The sequence below is a fragment of the Pseudorasbora parva genome, chromosome 6, assembly GCF_024679245.1.
Source record: "Pseudorasbora parva isolate DD20220531a chromosome 6, ASM2467924v1, whole genome shotgun sequence".
Classification (NCBI taxonomy): domain Eukaryota; kingdom Metazoa; phylum Chordata; class Actinopteri; order Cypriniformes; family Gobionidae; genus Pseudorasbora; species Pseudorasbora parva.
The window spans coordinates 8,804,486-8,826,078 of record NC_090177.1 but is presented as its reverse complement, the minus strand read 5'-3'; the positions used below and the strand labels follow the sequence as shown (position 1 = coordinate 8,826,078).

Below are 21,593 nucleotides of genomic sequence, written 5' to 3'. Positions count from 1 at the left end.
CATATTACATCATGGCAACAGCCAATGGAAGTTCAATGGTGTTTACCAGCCGGAGCGAACTTTGCTGAAAGCAGTTTCAAACTTCTGAAATCAACTTTTAATGAACTTAGAGTTTGAAATGTCACGTCAGTTTGTTCTTTGATTTCACTTGAAGTGTACTGTGGCCATCAATGTTCTCCTCTTGTGTTTCTCAGAAAAGAAAGCAGACTGCACTATTGCCATGACCGACTCTGACCTGCTGGACCTCATGACTGGGAAGATGAATCCACAGACCGTAAGTAGTGATAAAGCAGACAGCCAAATCACCAAAACAACCCTCCGTCTACCTCTCTAATTAAATGACCCATCTATCCCACCTTTCAGTTACAGGCTAGAATTTATTAACCTGTATTTCCCCCCATTCAAAACACATTAGTTCACCCAAAATGAAAATCCTGTCATTAATGCTGCCCTCATGTCGTTCCAAGACATCCGTGAATGATTTGATTTTGACGATTTACTGCAAATATAATAATGATTTTGAGCTAGTATGCTGTAAATTTACTGCTCATTCCAAACCTGAGATGAAGTTCTTTCTGTCAGATAATTTGAGAAATCATTTTTTTTTGTGTTTGTTAAAAGGGGTTGTTACCAACATTCAAAAACTCTTCTTTTGTGTTTCACAGACGAGAGAAGCTCATACAGGTTTGGAATGACATGAGGGAAAGGAAATGTAACATTTTGGGAGATCCATCCCTTTAACAAAAGTAACATTGCTGAAGAGTTAACACCTAATTTATGTAAGACACTGATATTTATATTTCATCAAGCGCAAATGTAATGAACATTTACTTTAATTAAAATGCATTAGAACAATTAAAAAGTTCAACTATGAGTAAGATCTTGGTAAAAACAGATAAAACCATGCTCCTCGTAACCATGGATATGGTTTCCAAAATACATAAATAATCCTAAACTATAGAATTTGAAATAAAAATAGTGTAACCGTGTAGAAAACAACCTAAATTAAAGATTTTAGGTTAGGAACAGCACAAATTTGAATACAATAAATACATTTCTGACAACCATATTTCCATATTTGTTTATAGCTGCAAAGTGAATTATAATACATGTGCTGGATTGACAATACATGGGCGGGACCTTTTCATAACATTTATAACACCGCATTCATAGTCATATCTGGATGATCAAGGGGTTTGTGCAGTTTATTACTTGATAGATCAGCAGAATCTGGACACTGGTGGTTGAGGAGAGACTCCTGACATGAGTGTAAAGTGCTTTGGGTGTACAGTAGTACATATGAAAGGGCTTTATAAATGCTTTTCATTCATTCATTCATTCATTCATTCATTCATTCATTCATTCATTCATTCAGAAGCACAGAACACATTCGATCAGCTTTCCTGCGTGGCTTGTGGATGCTCAAGTTTCGTACCCACATTTGGAGTATTTGCCTTTTGCAGTTACTAGGGATGTACCGATACATCGTATGGTGAAATATCACGATATAAAAATGTTGTAGCCAAGTCTTGTAGCCAATTTTGTAGCCAAGTCTTGTACCGCTCAGATTTTGCCCACATTTGTCCTGAAGGCCCCTTGAGGGTCAAAAAGGTCTTATGAAATCTTATGGGTTTGTAACATCATTTCTTTCAGGGTGAACTAACCCTACTTCTACAAAACAAGCTTAATTTATTTGAGGAATTGGTTGTCTTATTTAAAGGGGTGGTTCCGTGGCTTTTTTTTTTCTAGGCTTGGTTGTGTTTGTGTGGTGCAGTATAACATGTCTTAATACTTCTTTTTTTTTTTAAAACACCATATTTTTATTTTATTTGACTTTTACTCCACACTGCTGTCTCCACTGAACGGCTCATTTGCTTCCTGCTTCTATGAAGCCCATCCCTCCGAAAAACGCGATGGTCTTAGATTGGCTAGATGGCCAAATGTAGTTTCCTGTATTTTTATTGGCTGAAGTGCCAAGCACAGGTTGTCCTGAAGCCACGCCCCTTACCATTAGTCACATCTACCCGTGATTAGCAAGGGTTTATGATGTCACCAACCCAGGAAGAAGCTCGTTGTAGTCCAAACCGGCCGTTTTTGTAGGCAATAAACTGCCATAACTTTAAAAGACAATATCTCCGTTTGCATTGAACTTTCAGCGCTGTAACTGTGCAGATACTGTTCATGCTAAAGCAGCAACATTACACACTAACTAAAGTTAGAAAAGTCAAATCGCATGCAACCACCCCTTTAAGCAAAAATCTTTTGAGTAGTATAGAAGAATTCAAGATGTATTCTCTGAAAACTAGTCTTCATATGTTGTGAGGGTTTGCTCATCATTGTCTTGTTTAAAGAATGTTTAAATATATTTTTAGTTTTGTACAAAAAAAATTACATTTTTCATTAAAGGGGGGGTGAAACACTCAGTTTCAGTCAGTGTCATGTCAATCTTGAGTACCTATAGAGTAGCATTGCATCCTGCATATCTCCGAAAAGTCTTTATTTTTTTTATAATTATATAAGAAAGATGCGCTGTTCCGAGTCTTTCCGAAAAAAGCCGAGCGGGTGGGGGCGTGTCGTGTGAGCGGAGCTAAATAATAACGTGTGCGCGCTGCTGCTATTGTGTTGAGTCGAGTGCGTCGTAAAGATCCCTAACAGCGGGAAAAAAACTTTATTCAAAATAAAAATATGGCTTTTAATCAGATACAGCCATACATCTATGATCCGGAATCAGACCCAGAGGCTGCAGTTGAACAGGAGCAGCAGCAAAAACGACTAGAGCAGGACGTCTCTATGTGGTACAAGTTATACACTAACTATATAATATGCTTAGCGGCTTGTGTTATTTACATATTTATACTTGAATTATATCGTCGTATTTTTGTCTTTGAAGGTGTACATGTGGGAAGTGCAGTTGTGCACATGTGTGTGTGTGTGTGTTTACGCGTGGTTTGTGTAGACAGTAAGCGGAAGGCTAAGTTAGTGTTTACATAGAAAGACACGGAATAGTAGCGCATTTGAATGAAGAAGCGCGCTTATTTAGTTCAACATATTTCCCCCCTCTTTGTGTATTGTTGTTTGGAGTGCTTTTACAATACACAAACATAAAGTTACACATATAGTGGCCAGCTAAACAAATGTACACGCACTACACATCGCATGCTCCATTGATCAATTCACTATACGTGATCATGTTTGGGCTACTTGATGAGCATAGGCAAAAACACAGACATTTGAAGCAGTCTTACTCACAGCCTGCGGTTCTAACGTTGGGACCTTTATCGTTGGGACTGCTCCATCCTTCAGCATTAGGCGATCGGAAAATCCTGTGTCGAGCTGGGCCTTGTTTATGAAACAGTCGGCACCGAAATGCAGCGAACAGATATAAACATTCGCGCAACTCAGTTGCTGATCCGGAAAAGCAAATTACATCCACTGTTGCCTTAACGCGGGGTTTTTGGGGAATCTGTGCAGGACTGTCTTGGTCTGGCAACCAAAAACGCACTTTTTTGGTGACATTGTTATGTGCACATCACCTGTTTAGCATCCTACAAGCCAGCGCTTTGATGGGCGTAGCCTGTTACTTTCGCTCTCTCCCTCTCTCTCTCTCTCTCTCTCTCTCTCTCTCTCTCTCTCTCTCTCTCTCTCTCTCTCTCTCTCTCTCTCTCTCTCTCTCTCTCTCTCTCTCTCTCTCTCTCTCTCTCTCTCTCACGCTCTTCCGGTAGAATTGTCCGTAAGGCCCATACAAGGAAATTCCGCCCCCATTAACGTCAAAGGGGACGCATGATCTCAAAAAACTTGCCGAAACTTATGACTAACCGGAAGTAGTATTTTTGACAAAGAAATACTCCCATCAAACGTCCACCTTAACTTTTGAAACTTTGTCTATGTTTAGTATGGGATTCCAAGTCTTTAACAGTGTAAAAAGATCAGTATGCATGAAACAGCATTTCACCCCCCCCTTTAAGTTGATTTAAGTTATTTTCTTTTTTTCTCTCTGATCAACCTGTTACACTACCATTCAAAGGTTTACGGTCAGAAGATAATGCCTCTATTCAGCAAGGATGCATTCAACTGGTCAAAGGGAACATATCACCGTTTTCAACATTGGTAGTTATCAGAAATGTTTCTTTGGCAGATATTATAATGATTTCTGAAGGATCATATGACGCTGATAACCCGATCTCACGGCAGTTCGTACATATTTTATGACGAGTTGGTAAATTTGTATGATTTTGTACAAATGACCTACCCCAAACCCCACCCCAAAAACGTTTCCATCACTCCAGTATAGACGAGTCCATACGAGTGAGGTCGTACAAATTAGACACCTCGTAAAAATACATACAAATTGGTCGTGAGAAAGCGTTGGACACTAAAGACTTGAGTAATGATGCTGAAAATTCTGCTTTTATCACAGAAATAAATTATATTTAAAAAAATTAGAGCAGTTATTTAGATTTTTTTTTTAAAAATCACTATATTACTGTTTCTACTGTATCATTAATCAAATAAATGCAGGCGTGGTGAGCAGAAGAGACTTCTTTCAAAAACTTTACATTATCTGACTGACACACTTTATTGAACAATAAATGTCAGGATGAAATGACATTCGCTGACATCAAAGAGTAGATTGCGAATGTCTTTTCATCCTGACATTTAAGCGTATGTTGCATACAATATCCTGTAAAATAATGTCTTGAATAGAGTGGGAACCCTAGAATGGCTGCAAAAGCAGATCTCTGACATTTCCAAAGTGGTTTGTATGGTTATAATTATGATTTGGCTGATTTCTGTCTCCGTTTTCCCGTTTGTGACTCATCCCACATAACCCTGAGGTTTTCTTTCTTTGACACAGTCTTGCGTAGGTTTGCAGTACGAGCGCACCTGCATGTGGCGCTGAATTCAAAGCAGTTTTGTCTTTTCGCTACACTTGTGCTGTGATTTATTTATTTATTATACCAAAATGCAATTCACAGTCGAATGAAAGAAAAATGAAGATGTTTTGTTTTTCATGCTATCACTTTCCAGGGACATCAATGTTGAGCGTTTAAAAGCACACTTTGTAGCTCCCTCCCTCCTTTTGTTTATTGTCTCAAACCGCCTACTGTTTTCCATGAACAATATCTCCATGGACGCTCAAAAACACACTTTCACCACTCGCTGTCCTTTTCGAATGATAATGGCCCGTGTTGAGAGAGATTGCGCGGCCTCCTGTATAGGGATGGGTACCGAAAACCGGTATTAAACGGGCCCCGGGGGTGCATTTTGAAAGACCGTTGTATCGATAAGCTCGGACGTTATCGGTTCTGCTGTCGGTACTTTTGAAAATACACGTGACGAGAGAAAGAGAGAGAGAGCGCCGCACAGCCGAGGACAGAACCAAACATTCAAACATAGCCTGGTGACGCTTTAGATCTGTGATAGTCTGATTTTATTTTAGATTTTGTCTTCCAAAGATTATAATAATATTTATGTCTAGCGCAACTTAATTCCCCTTGCAGCAGTAGCCTACGCTGCCATTTCTCCCTAAAACTCAAACCTAATGACAGAATCAGCACGATTAGTGATTGTTGTAAAATACAGTCTAGCTACTGTTGGTAAATTGTGGGATGCGTTTAATAATAAAAAGAGCGATTAAAAGCACAAAAATGTCCGCAAGAGATCGTTCCCAAGTCGGCGCGCGCTCTGAAACAGCCCGCAACGAGACGAGCAAATTACACTTTCGGTTTCACACTCGCGTCTAAACGATCAAATGTACACAAACATCTATGTCAAAATGACCGGGTCGGAGAGTCTCTTAAACACAACACAGTTTGTGTCTAAAATGGACGTAGTTATTATGGATATAGTCGGGAGAAAATGTAGGCCTAGTGCATCTTCCCATTATCAGTCGCCTATAGATCTGCACATCTGTCTTAAAGAGGCAGCGGTGTAAATAAACATGCTGACGAATTATTGCGAATTAAACAACCAAATGCAAAGAGAAAATCACTCACAGCTCTTGAATGAATAACTTCAGCTTTAATAAGCATTATTTTGGCTATTTATGATTAACAGTGTTATTGTACATTTGATTACTAGAATTCTTCCTGAAATGAAAGCACTGCATGTGTAGGCTGTGTATTTTTGTTAATTGTGTGTGTGTGTGTGTGTGTGTGTGTGTGTGTGTGTGTGTGTGTGTGTTTATATATATATATATATATATATATATATATATATATATATATATAAATAAATAAAATCTCAAAAAGTACCGATAAGAATACCGTTAAAGTACCGGACCGATAAGCAGTATCGTTAAGAGTAGTAATACCGTTAAAACCTTAACGATACCCATCCCTACTCCTGTATGGATCGGAGCGAGTTTCCATGCCTCCAAGTTTCCACGCTTCTTCTAATCAAAGCTGTTTGCCCTTCATAGAAAAGCCACAGACATTTTTGACCCATTACAAATCAACACGCTCGAGTGAGATAGTTTATCCTGGAAACTGGTTCATTAGCCAAGTTCACTAGCTCCTTTTTTTTTTTTGTAAGAGACATTTTAAATGTGCTCAGTTGTTGTTTTTTTATATATATTTTAATTTATCTTATATATATGTATATATATATATATATATATATATATATATATATATATATATATATATATATATAAATATATATATATAATTTTTAAAAAATATAAACATTTTCTTGAATATATATGCAATTCTTCGATTTTACCCTTCATGATAATTGAGAGGGGGGTGATTTTTATTTATTTATTTATTTTGTACCTCATTTGTTAACATTATATAAAGCCTGAAAGCTCTGCATAATTAAGGGCGTGGCCACTTTGAGTGGCAGGTGGATAGCCATTTATCCGCTGTCTGTTAGTCATCGCTAGGCCTGTCGCAATAGTCGATAAATCAATTAATCGCACGATAAAAAAAATGAGCTCGATAATTTTTCCGTCCGCGATAATTGCCATTTGCATGTTTTTTTTGTTTGTTTTCCTCGTCTCTCTCGTTGACTGCGCACGCCTCGTCCGTTTGGGGAGGTGTTTATACTCGAGGCGCAGACTGGGTGCGGCGTGATGAGACATCGTTCTCGGCCAGTAGATTCGTCTGGAACTCGTGGCTCTTCGGTTGCGGAGCCACACGCAAAGTTACGAAGGTTGACGTGCACAACGGCAAGCGAAATGGGGTCTCCGCGTCGACGTCATTTTTGCCGCGCGCACCCTCACGCTCGAGCGAACGCGTCGTGTATAAACGAGGCTTAAAGCTACACTGAAGTTTGATTAACGCAAGTTAATTCTTCAGTTCAATCTTTGTGTGATAAAAAGGCACATAATTTCCTGTAGAGATAGCAAGATACATTCTCCTTTTTTTGCCAAATAAATGAAAAGCATGTCATCAATGTCTTCTCTCTCGCTGTATCAAAATATCACTTTCCTCAGAGATGGTCAAGTTCAGTTTGTGCATGATTAGGCTATGATATTTTTTTTTTAAATACTGTATCCTAAATTGTGGATAATTAATATATCATATGCTGAAGTATTTCTGGATTAAAAGAAAAAAAACGACAAGAACCGTACAGAACGGAAAACCGTGAACCTAAAACCGTGATACGAGCCGAACCGTGGGTTTTGTGAACCGCCGCATATGCTCCTAAAACGCAATCATCCGCTGCAGTTTTCATCCATTTGATTTATTGTTTTTGGTACTTATTTAAATGCATTTTTTAAACAGACTGAGAGTTCATGCTTTTATTGTTTTTGGTTGTTTTGTTCATTATGGTTATTTAAAGGGGGGGTGAAATGCTGTTTCATGCATACTGATCTTTTTACACTGTTAAAGACTTGGATACCCATCCTAAACATAGACAAAGTTTCAAAAGTTAAGGTGGACGTTTGATGGGAGTATTTCTTTGTCAAAAATACTACTTCCGGTTAGTCATAAGTTTCGGCAAGTTTTTTGAGATCATGCGTCCCCTTTGACGTTAATGGGGGCGGAATTTCCTTGTATGGGCCTTACGGACAATTCTACCGGAAGAGCGTGAGAGAGAGAGCGAGAGAGAGAGAGGGAGAGAGCGAAAGTAACAGGCTACGCCCATCAAAGCGCTGGCTTGTAGGATGCTGGACAGGTGATGTGCACAATTAACAATGTCACCAAAAAAGTGCGTTTTTGGTTGCCAGACCAAGACAGTCCTGCACAGATTCCCCAAAAACCCCGCGGTAAGGCAACAGTGGATGGAATTTGCTTTTCCGGATCAGCAACTGAGTTGCGCGAATGTTTATATCTGTTCGCTGCATTTCGGTGCCGACTGTTTCATAAACAAGGCCCAGCTCGACGCCGGATTTTCCTGATCGCCTAATGCTGAAGGATGGAGCAGTCCCAACGATAAAGGTCCCAACGTTAGAACCGCAGGCGGTGAGTGAGACTGCTTCAAATGTCTGTGTTTTTGCCTATGCTCATCAAGTAGCCCAAACATGATCACGTATAGCTAATTGATCAATGGAGCATGCGATGTGTAGTGCGTGTACATTTGTTTAGCTGGCCACTATATGTGTAACTTTATGTTTGTGTATTGTAAAAGCACTCCAAACAACAATACACAAAGAGGGGGGAAATATGTTGAACTAAATAAGCACGCTTCTTCATTCAAATGCGCTACTATTCCGTGTCTTTCAATGTAAACACTAACTTAACCTGCCGTGCAAAACCAGTCCGCTTACTGTCTACACAAACCACGCGTAAACACACAAACACACGTGCACAACTGCACTTCCCACATGTACACCTTCAAAGACAAAAATACGACGATATAATTCAAGTATAAATATGTAAATAACACAAGCCGCTAAGCATATTATATAGTTAGTGTATAACTTGTACCACATAGAGACGTCCTGCTCTAGTCGTTTTTGCTGCTGCTCCTGTTCAACTGCAGCCTCTGGGTCTGATTCCGGATCATAGATGTATGGCTGTATCTGATTAAAAGCCATATTTTTATTTTGAATAAAGTTTTTTTCCCGCTGTTAGGGATCTTTACGACGCACTCGACTCAACACAATAGCAGCAGCGCGCACACGTTATTATTTAGCTCCGCTCACACGACACGCCCCCACCCGCTCGGCTTTTTTCGGAAAGACTCGGAACAGCGCATCTTTCTTATATAATTATAAAAAAAATAAAGACTTTTCGGAGATATGCAGGATGCAATGCTACTCTATAGGTACTCAAGATTGACATGACACTGACTGAAACTGAGTGTTTCACCCCCCCTTTAAAATGTTTTCCATTTTTAGTGTTAAATAGTCTTTAGAAATTAAAGTTTTTTCTTCTTCTTCTTCTTTCGGCTGTTCCCTTCAGGGCTCGCCACAGCGAATCATCTGCCTCCATCTAGTCCTATCCTCTGTATCCTCTTCTCTCAGACCGACTACCTTCATGTCCTCCTTCACTACATCCATAAACCTCCTCTTTGGTCTTCCTCTTGACCTCCTGTCTGGCAGCTCTAACCTCAGCATCTTTTTACCAATATATTCACTCTCTCTCCTCTGAACATGTCCAAACCATCTCAACCTGGCCTCTCTAACTTTGTCTCCAAAACATCTCACATGAGCTGTCCCTCTGATGTACTCATTCCTGACCCTATCCATCCTCGTCACGCCCAAAGAGAACCTCAACATCTTCAGCTCTGCTACCTCTAGCTCTTCCTCCTGTCTTTACCTCAGTGTAACTGTCTCCAAACCATACAACATCGCTGGTCTCACTACTGTTCTGTACACCTTTCCTTTCATTCTTGCTGGTACACTTTTATCACACAACAGACACTTTTCTCCACCCATTCCAACCTGCCTGCACACGCTTCTTCACCTCTTTTCCACACTCGCCATTGCTCTGGACTGTTGACCCTAAGTACTTAAAATCCTGCACCTTCTTTTCCTCTTCTCCCTGTAACCTCACTGTTCCACTTGGTTCCCTCTCATTCACACACATGTATTCTGTCTTGCTGCGGCTAACCTTCATTCCTCTTCTCTCCAGAGCAAACCTCCACCTCTCTAGGCTTTCCTCCACCTGCTCCCTGCTCTCACTACAGATCACAATGTCATCCGCAAACATCATAGTCCATGGAGATTCCTGTCTGACCTCATCTGTCAGCCTGTCCATCACCACCGCAAACAAGAAGGGGCTCAGAGCTGATCCTTGATGCAGTCCCACTTTCACCATGAAGTCCTCTGTCTCACCTACAGCACACCATACCCCCGTCCTACTGCTCATACATATCCTGCACCACTCTAACATACTTCTCTACCACTCCAGACCTCCTCATACAATACCACAGCCTCTCTTGGCACTCTGTCATATGCTTTCTCTAAATCTACAAAGACACAATGCAGCTCTTTCTGACCTTCTCTGTACTTCTCCATCAACATTCTCAAAGCAAATAATGCATCTGTAGTGCTCTTTCTTGGCATGACGCCATACTGCTGCTCATAAATGTCCACTTCTCCCCTTAGCCTTGCTTCCACTACTCTTTCCCACAACTTCATTGTATGGCTCATCAGCTTAATACCTCTGTAGTTTTCCACAACTCTGCACATCTCCCTTGTACTTAAAAATTGGCACCAAAACACTTCTCCTCCATTCCTCAGGCATCCTCTCACTCTCTAAGACCTTGTTGAACAGCCTAGTTAAAAACTCTACTGCCATTTCTCCTAGACACTTCCATACCTCCACTGGTATGTCATCAGGGCCAAAGGCCTTTCCTCTCTTCATCCTCTTCAAAGCTCTCCTAACTTCACCCTTGCTAATACTTTCTACTTTTTTGTCAACAATATTTGCCTCTACAGCTCTTCTCTCCCTGTCATTTTCCTCATTCATCAGTTCCTCAAAGTACTCCTTCCATCTTTCCCTCACCCTCCTGTCACCTGTCAAAACATTTCCATCTCTATCTTTAATCACTCTATCCTGCTGCACATCCTTTCCATCTCTATCCCTCTGCCTCGCCAACCGATACACATCCCTCTCACCTTCCTTACTATCTAACCTTGCATACATGTCCTCATACGCTCTCTGTTTGGCCTTTGCCACCTCTATCTTAACCTCATGCTGCATCACCCTATATTCCTGTCTACTTTCCTACGTCCTCTCACTGTCCCACTTCTTCCTAGCTAACTTCTTCCTCTGGATACTCTCCTGGACTTCCTCATTCCACCAACAAGTCTCCTTGTCTTCTTTCCTCTTTCCTAGAAATTAAAGTTTATTGATCTTTGAAAAGGTGTACCTGCATTTTTATGCCATTATCATTATTTTAGATGAAAATGATCTCAGAACGACAATATTATCGTTTATAGCAATAATTTCTTGGCCAATTTATCGTCCAGCAAAATTTATCGTGATAGGCCTAGTCATCGCATCACCTTAGCTCCGCCCACGTCCCGCCTCTTTGCTCATTTTCTGTTATCCGGGCATGACGCGCTGCCAAGATGGCACCGGCCAGCTCGTCTCTACCAAGCGGCAATCTCCCGCGATCTCTCTTGAAGCCAATACGGAAGTAATGTAAACTGCAATTCCTCAACTGGCCACTAGAGACAGGCTCTAGAAGGAGCAGAATCTCATTGAGCTCCATGTTAAAATGCCCAACTTTACAGCAGAATAAAACATGTGTACAGTCTGGTACAAATTGTGGTTTTGGCCTATACGGCTAATTTTGATCTTCATGACATCTGTGAGGGGGGTGAATTTTTTTATAACTCAATCGTTTACGTTATATAAAGCCTTAAAGTTCTGCATAATTAAGGGCGTGGTTACAGGTGGATAGCCATTCATCTGCCGTCTATAGTCATTGCGTCACCTCAGCTCATAATTTTCTGTTATCCGTGAGTGACATGCGATGACTCGCTCACAAGATGGCAACGCCCAGCTTGAATCTACTTTAAGCTTCAGAACAGCTTATAGGAATCCTATGGGTGATGTCACAGACACTACGTCCATATATTTTTTTACAGTCTATGATTATATATATATATTCACGCGATAGGATAGTGCTACAACAAACCAGAGCAACAAAGATGAAGCGGAGCTCGTTGACAGATTAAACTTTCGCCGTATCCGGTCGGCTAAACTCAGAACACATCTTCCCTTTTTAAGAATGACTTCAGTGCCGCTCTTTGTTCTTTTCTCAGAGAAAAGCTTAACTCCAAGTCTTCCAGAGTCGCGGTCAAAGCTGTTTCAAAAGACCGCCGTTCGCCAGTTTCTGTGTTTACTAGAAGCACGCAAACGCAACTCGGCCGTCATTATGGCCCCGCCCACGGACTCTATACACGATGTGATTGGCCTGACAAGTGTTTGGTTTTTACAGCTCAGAAGGGTAGCTCAGAAGTACAGCTCTGACACTCGTGGTAGATTAGATTAATCACAATTAATTTTTCCCCGGAACGAATGTATTGTATATTCTATGTTGTATGTTGTGTGTATATATATATATGTGTGTTTGTGTGTGTGTGTATATATATACACATACATACGTGTGTGTGTGTGTGTGTATGTATGTGTGTATATATATATATATATATATATATATATATATATATATATATATATATATATATATGTATATGTGTATATATATATATGTATGTGTTTGTGTGTGTGTATGTATGCATACATACATACAGGCCAAAAGTTTGGACACATTACTATTTGTAATGTTTTTGAAGAAGCTTATTCTGCTCATCAAGCCTGCATTTATTTGATCAAAAATACAGAAAAAAATTAATATTGTGATATATTACAATTTAAAATAATTGTTTTTTAATGTATTATACTTTAAATGATGATTTATTTCTGGGATCAAAGCTGAATTTTCAGTCTCCTTCCTCCAGTCTTCAGTGATCATGATCCTTCAGAAATCATTCTGATATGAGGATTTATTATGAGGATTGGAAACAGTTCTGCTGCTTAATATTTTTTCATAACCTGGGATAATTTTTCATAATACTTTGATGAATAAAAAGTAATAAAAAAAAAAAAAGCAATTTTTTAAAAAAAATAAAAATATTTTGTAACAACAATATACACTACTGGTCAGTCATTTGGGGTCGGTCACTTTTTTCTTTATTTTTAAAAAAATAAATCAATAATTTTATTCAGCAAGGATGTGTTAAATTGATAAATTTATAGTAAATGAGATTTATATTATTTGAAAATATGTTTTTATTTTGAATAAATGCAGTCCTTTTGAACCTTTTATTCATCAAATATATTAGGCAGCAGGCTCATAATAAATCCTCATATCAGAATGATTTCTGAAGGATCATGATCACTGAAGACTGGAGGAACGAGACTGAAAATTCAGCTTTGATCACAGAAATAAATGATCATTTAAAGTATAATAAACACAATATCACAATTTCTTTTTTTTTCTGTATTTTTGATCAAATAAATGCAGGATTGATGAGGCAGAAGAAACTTATTTCAAAAACATTACAAATAGTAATGTGTCCAAACTTTTGGCCTGTACTGTATATATATATATATATATATATATATATATATATATATATATATATATATATATATATATATATATATATATATATATATATATATATATATATATATATAACACAGACACAAAGCATATACAATACAAAAAAAAAAACATATTTATTTAAACATCACCAAGTAAAATGCTGCAACATGACAATACAAACAAAAATAAAATCAGAATGGACATTAACTGTTAGCGCTCACAGAGACAGTCTGGGATTCGGGATCCTGTTAAATATAGTATATTGCTCCAAATGTGCACACTTTTGGACTAGCTTGTAGGCAATATTGTGTACCAAAGCACTGTGATCAAAAATAAATGGGAGCAAATGCAATTGAATATGTACAGTGTCTCGTTATATTATTTAGGATATCGTAATTTGTAAATAGTTGTCAAAATCCAAAGCTATCTAATCCAATACTTCAAAGCTCAAGGTTGAATCTGAATATTTATTGCAAAAAATGTTTCTGTCAAAAAGGCTATATTGCTCCACTGTGGTTTGTGATTTATTTATTTTTCTTCCAAAATACCCCCCCCCCCCATTTGTTTAGATTTTCTTTATTTATTTTTTTACCTTTACATTAGTTTTTTTCAATAAATAATATAGTTTAATCACATTATTTCAACTTAAATTCAAACGCTCTCCAATAATCCAGCTCAAATCAGCTCAAAATAGCTCACATTAGGTCAATTTGGGTGTCTCTGTCAACCTCTTGTGGAAAAATAATAATATATTTCATGATATTTGCCACTAGATGGCCTTTTAGCTCTTTCTATATGGAGCAAATGAGCTGTTGCGCTGGGTCCTAAAGTCAGTTTTTCTCTTCAGTATGCATTCAGATGCACACCTAAACGTTATAAAATCATTTTCTGGTACAGTTTTAGCATTTTTAGTTTTAATTGAGCATTTATTTGTTTTTTTTCTATGTATATTGAAGCATTCCTCCCTTTCCATTCATTCCTAAGCAGGATGAAGTGATCTGCGAGGGAAGGATTTGTGTCTGTTTTTGTTACAACCACATAATCTCCTTGAGTCTTGGACCACTTGGTTGAACACTTCAATAAAAAAAGGAAGTTTCGGGTCAAAATGACGCGAGGGAAGGATCTAGTGTGAAAATGTGATTTTATTTAACACAAAGAAACTTCATACCGCTCTCTGAATGTTTAATACTCACTCTCATAATGTCAATTAATTCAAGCTTCATTCTGATTGGTTGAGCAAATGAGCTATTCCACTGGGTCCTAAAGTCAGATCTTGAGTTTACCTTTTCAATATGCATTCAGATACACATGTAGATATAAAATAATGTTCTGTTTTTCTGTGTACTGAAGAATTACTTGCATTCCTAAGGGGGTCAAATTGACCCGTGAAGGGAGAATATGTTACTCTTTTTTTTTATTGCAACCACAAACTTCTTGAATCCAGTGGCAATTTTGTGTGCTGGTGGTTCAAGTGAGACAAAAGGTCTTGATGAACACTTTTTTTCTTTTCTTTTGTAAAGCCGCCCAAATCGTCCCAATGAAGGCCAACGATCGGCGGTTGAAGGTCGCTGCGCGTTCGTCTTTTCAGCGGGGAAAAGGGGATTTTATTCCAATTCCTCGTTAATCTGACTCCATTTAATTATAATTTAGAATTTGGGTTAGAATGCCATTTGGTTATTTGGTCATTCAATTTTAATAGTTTACACTACTATTGTGTTTAAACTACACATTTAATTATTCCGTTTAACCCTTTGTTGAAATTATACCCAACCTGAATAATTCCAGAGCAAGTCAGAATCAATCAAAGTATAACAATTTATTAACAATCAGGTAAATGTATAACGCCAATTACATAATCAATTCAAAGGTATACTTCACATCAAATACTCTAAAGTAAAGAATGAGATGTATACCTGACTTATCAAGGTTACATAATGCTGCATGGGTTAATACGTCCAGCATTACGGGCTGACCTGAGTACAGTATCGAGCCCTGAGCTCTTTGCAACATTTCCTTAAATACCCAGAACCAGATACCTACCCAGAACCATTTGAAACTCTTTCAAATGGAAACACGAGTTCACAATAGGAATTTGCATTGATCAGGTCCTATAGACCTGATTAGAAGAGAGGCCAAATGGCTGAAAGCCACACCCACCATACACCAAGGAAAGATATCTTTAAACCCTTAAAACATTTATGATGTTCTAGTTTACTTCTGTGGAGTAGAGATATTTGTACCAGTCGCACTGAGACATTTCAAATGATATCAAACACATATAATACTGTATCGTGAGGATTGACATTGTAACAAAGAGATTTCTGGTGCATTTCAGGTGATCTCAAGTTTGGGGGAAGTTTCATGTGAAAGGAAAGGCATGTAAATTAGAGTCATTCATAGATGGTTCACTCAGTGTGATGTCGTCTCGGACAGAGACTCTAACTGTATGAATGAGTTCAGATGCTAATTTCCTTTGTTTTCTCAGAGCGATTAGACATTTCCAGCATCTACTAGCTTTTTCCAGCCTTACACTTTCATAAAAACAAAAATCTAAAAAAGCTTTGAGTACAACAAAATGACCAGAGTGTAGGATCTAGTATGAAATTGTGATTTTTATTCAAAATTCAAAACTTCCTACCGCTCTCTGAATGTTTAGTTCCCATTTTCATAATGTCAATTCATTCAAGGTTCATTCTGATTGGTTGATCACAAACCATTCTAATCCACTCAAACGGTCAAAAACAACAATTTTGAGTAGTCGTTTCCTGAGCCTGTTTTCTTCTGTGTTTTTCAGTCACGTCTTGTCCTTTCTCAGTTATGTATTGAAATAAAAAGTATGAGTTTGTGTCATTTAAGGAGTGAGGTTGTTTCCTCACGTGACATCCATCAGTATAAATTCTGGCTATATTTACCTGTCCTTAATTTATTTGTATGTTGTGTAATTGCATCCACTCTGCTGGTTTCTGATGTTTGGGAACAGACTGAGACGAGAAGTCATTAACGCGACTCTGTTTGAGTGCTGTACCTGAGTGCTTCCTGTTTGCAGGAATCGAGGCGCGGTTGTGCAGCAAGAGCTCTTAAACGATTCGCTCGCTGAAATCCCTTCAGGGCTCATTCCTTCTGCGAGGAGCGTTTTTGTCCTTAAAAAGGGCTCACTGTGGCTCGTCAACAATCATATCATGAAATGTCTTTCTATGTGACTAGAGAGCAGACGAGAGATTTTGCCTGACCTTGAAATCTTAATGATATAATGAATAAATGAAGGGTTATCAGATTGTTAAGCTTCACTTTTACCTTCAGTGTTTAGAGAATTTATTCTCTTCTGGGACATAGCAAAAATACTTATATACACAGCTATATATATTATATAAGTATTATATAATATATATATAGCTGTATATATATATATATATATATATATATATATATATATATATATATATATATATATATATATATATATATATATATTATATTTCTTAGAATATTTATAAAAGTGCCTCTCTAGGCATGTAGTGAGTGTGGAGGTAGTCCTGTCCCGCTGGAGGATTTTTTTTTTTTTTTGTCGTGATAGGACTTCACATATCTGGCAGCCAGGTTTGAGCTGGCTGGGCTTTCTCCTAGCAGATATGGGAGTTTGGTTTCTGATGGAAGTAGGTTGTGAAATGGGGATAGAAGGTGTCCCTAATATGTGCATAATTAGGGCAGGATGTCAGAAAGTGCAGTTCTGTTTCCACTTGATTCTCTCTGCAGAACACAGCCGGTCACAGCCGGCACCCTGACTGGTCAGCAGCTATGCAGCCCCATACACAACAAACTGAGATGCTCTGTGTATTCTGACACCTTTCTATCAGAACCAGCATTAACTTCTTGAGCAGTTTGAGCTCCAGTAGCTCGTCTGTTTGATCGGACCACACAGGCCAGCCTTCGCTCCACACGTGCATCAATGAGCCTTGGCCGCCCATGACCCTGTGGCCGGTTCTCCACTGTTCCTTCATTGGAGCACTTTTGATAGATACTGTCCACTGCAGACCGGGAACAGCCCACAAGAGCTGCAGTTTTGGAGATGCTCTGACCCAGTCGTCTAGCCGTCACAATTTGGCCCTCGTCAAACTCGCTCAAATCCTTACGCTTGCCCAATTTTCCTGCTTCTCACACATTATTTAAGGACAAAATGTCACTTGCTGCCTAATATATCCCACCCACTAACAGGTGCGAAGAGATTATCAGTGTTACTTCATCGGTCATAATTATATGCCTGATAGTGTGTATTCTTTGTTTTAGGGCCAAATATCATTTCAATTTACTTTTTTGTGCTGTTACATGTCCAATGTTTTAGGTATTTTTCTTTTTCTGCTTTAATTATTATAAACTATTATCAATTAGTTTTTATCTTTTTGGTTTGTATCAGACAAATTGGCCGAGGGCGTTTCTTTCTGTTTGTCTGTCTGAAATCACATGCCTTCAGTCCTGATGGTCTTCTACAGTTTTTATTTTATTTTATTTTTTTATGTAATTGAAAAACAAACTTGTGCCTTTAAAAAATAAAATAATCATATTCTGCTTTGCAAACCTGACATTTTTCTGAGAGGCTTTTACAAGAAGCAATTTGAATATCAGTCAGATATAAACAATCATTTGAAAATTACTCTTTTTCAGGCATTTTAAATGGACAGCACCCACATTTAGTATGTCAAAAACAGCATCCAAGGATTTTTTTTTTTTTAAAAACAGTAAACTGTTGTGTAAGGTCAAAAAAAAAAAGTCACAAATGAATTGCTGTGTCTCAGGAGGTTGAGATCTATAAAATCAATGTTAATAATTATTTCGTGTCCTCTCGTTCATGCAGGCATTCTTTCAGGGGAAACTGAAGATCACTGGAAACATGGGCATGGCCATGAAGCTTCAAACCCTGCAGCTGCAGCCAGGCAAAGCCAAGCTGTAAGAGGCGGAGCCAAGCTCAGTGGGGGCGGGGTCTTGAGTAGCCCCTCCCAGAGAGGTGACTCTGTTAGAGTAGCTGCACAGGAGTCAGAGACCGGATGGGTTTCTGCGCTGTAGTGTTCAGCCTCTTTCTAACGAGGGATAGCGATATTTCACACAGAAATAAAGGGGTCATAGTTTACTCACTGTTGTTTTCCAGCACTTATAGAAATTGAAAAAATTGATTTTTTTTTCCTCAGTGTTATTTCTTCTTTGTTTTCCAGTACAAATATCTAAATCTAATTTACTCAGTTTGTCAGAAAACAAGAAAAAAGGGAGTTTAAAGGTAAACAAGAACATTTTTTCCTACCATTGACCTTTTTTTCTTTTCTTCTTGTTTTAATCTTAGTCTCTTAATTTTGATACATGTGTCCCGAAATTGAAACGTGTAATTTGGCTTTTCAAGTTATTGCATCTTAATTGAAGAATATTGTTAGATTTGTGTACTGGAAAATAAGCCAATACAATAAAGAGTCTCTTCTGGAGGCAGTCATAGGGGTTTGGAACAACATAAAGGGGGGTAAATAATGCCAGAAATCTTATTTTGGGTGAAATATTTAATTATGAATCACTGATAGATACTGACAAGTACTATGGAATTAATACTGTTCTTAATAAGCTCAATTTGATAACTTTGATAGGGTTTTCTATTGATTGGCATGCCGAAAACGGTTTCAATTATATGTGTCTGTGGATTGATTTCCCCAATGCCTACCTGTGGTGTTAAAAATGCTGTGTTTTTACTCTGTAGAGGTAGTGAGGCCTTCGTAAAGTGTGTGTGTGTGTGCGTGTGCGTGTCAAAACTATCAACAACACACGCTGCATGGTGTTGGGCTTTGATGGACGGCGTCTTGTCATAATGTACGACAGCAACATTGAAATTCAATCTCTTTCATCGTTATGGTTATTCTAGGTTTATTCTATTTTACGGCTCTGATAAAACAGACATCAATTATAAATATGTCCATCATATCAGTGTATGGATATATTTTATTGTGTCCTTCAGGTATTATTGGAGTTCATTTTGTGCGCATCATTTCATTTTGTGCGTCTCTCATGCTCGTCATTGAATTCTGCCCATCAGATGCTAAAATACTTTTGTACTAAATAAAGGTAATCTTTCTCATGGAAAAAGGGAAGTGTCTGTGTTTAATTTCTCTATAGATGGCTGATGGTCTATATGATGAGCTGAGAAAAACCCTCAGTCAGGTGTCTATCGTATCTCTCTTTTGGCATGCAGTAATGTAGAGTTGGTAATCAAACACTGGTTATAAAATAAAAATGTCAATTCCTCTGAGTGCATTTGAATATGACCGTAAACCATTCAAGCGCAAGAAGACTCGCACCGTGTTTTATGTAGTGCGCGCACATCTTAAACAAACGCACAGAAAGCCAGCTCTCATACTGAACTGACTTCTCTGCCATGTCTTTTTGCACTTGAACGGACAGATACACATAGGCCGTCTCTAATAACATCAGTCGGACAACAAAAGACGAGAACATTTTCTCGCTGTTATTGACTGAATGAAAGTTTTTAATGCATATTTTATTCATAAAGTACCCGAATACCTGAAGATCTTAAAACACTTGTGTCTTTGTCCAGTTGTTTATTTGTTCTATTTAAAGTTGCAATATGTAGGATTTTTGCAGTAAAATATCCAAAGCCCACTAGGCCAGTGTTTTATATTTTGTTCAGTTGATTACTTACTTACAATATCCCATATATTTTCAACTATTTGTAAATCGAGAGGAAACTGATTTTTAACCAATGAACCGGGACATGTGAAGGCCGTCTGTCAATGGCGTCATATCTGCGTTAGCCTCGTTTTTTGTTTTTACTGCCATAAACCATGGCAACAGATGTGGATGACTGCGCAATGTCTAGCGCTGGTGTAGTTTTATTCAAACATTATGGACCATGGTAAGTAGACTTTGGAACAAAATGAGAACTCAAAAGAGGACCATTATTGACTATTGTTTTCGAGATGGCAAGAGCTTTGCCACAAACTTCGACTTGACAGAGATGCTGTTCTTGTAAGTGCTTTATTAGACAGGTGAGCAAATATAAATGATAAAACGAATCAATGTTATGTAGGTCAACACAAAGAAATATAAGAATATCATCAGTATAATATTCTAGTGTGGATGTATTGCTTAGTCTCATACATAATAGCAGAATAACATATTTTCTTTCCAAAAAAGTTTGTGAATAAAAAGGAATGCAATAATTTACAAATCTCATAAACTTATATTTTATGCACAAAAGAACATAGATAACATATCAAATGGCCAGCCTGCAGTCCAGATCTTTCACCCATAGAAAACATTTGGCGCAGAAGACCTAAGACAGTTGAGCAACTAGAAGCCTGTGTTAGACAAGAATGGGACAACAGTCCTATTCCTAAACTTGAGCAGCTTGTCTCCTCAGTCCCCATTCAACACATTTTCTCTTCAAATTATACATTTTCTCAGTTAAACATGTAATCTATGTTGTATTCTGGATAAAATATTGAAACTTCCACATCATTGCATTCTGTTTTTAATCACAATTTGTACAGTGTTCCAAATTTTTTGGAATTGGGTTTGTACTATATTTGCTTGGCCAGTGTCGTAGTGGGTTTTGGTTCTTTTGCTGTTGTAGTCGGTAAAGACCTTTTGAAATAGCTGAATTTATTTGGCGGAGTAATCTGGAACTGTAATGCGGTCAAGACCTGCCTGGAACTACTTTAGCCGTGAGTTTCCCTGAAAACATTCTCCACATTTATCAACATTGCAAATCTAGTAAAGTTTTCATATTTTCATTTTTTAAAAATATATTTATAACAATATATAGTGTTATGATGCTACATATTGTAAACCTGAATTAATGCAGCTGCAAGGGTGTTTGTAATTCAACAGCTGAGGGAGTGACAATTTTTTTCCCTCTTTTGGAAAGTTGTTGAAACTCTATGAGGGATCTTTTCTTTTGCCATTGCTATTTATTTGTTGCCATTTCCCGTGCACTGCTGTAGAAGTTTACCCAACTATGATACTCCTGAGAACCCTGGAAATGTGAAAAGGGTTCATTAAACTATTGATCTCATAATAATATAAAT

At 38.1% G+C, this 21,593-nt stretch overlaps 1 protein-coding gene across 1 annotated transcript in view; it reads left to right on the top strand.

The window, feature by feature from the left end:
• The window catches only part of scp2b (sterol carrier protein 2b), a 44,451-nt gene extending 24,819 nt beyond the window's left edge, over positions 1 to 19,632 (top strand). Inside the window, exons 4-5 of the mRNA XM_067447159.1 lie at positions 195 to 274; positions 18,368 to 19,632. Coding sequence (XP_067303260.1) covers positions 195 to 274; positions 18,368 to 18,463 — 176 coding nt within the window. The 3' untranslated portion in view covers positions 18,464 to 19,632. The remainder of the gene's footprint in view (positions 1 to 194; positions 275 to 18,367) is intronic.
• The last annotated feature ends 1,961 nt before the right edge of the window (positions 19,633 to 21,593 follow it).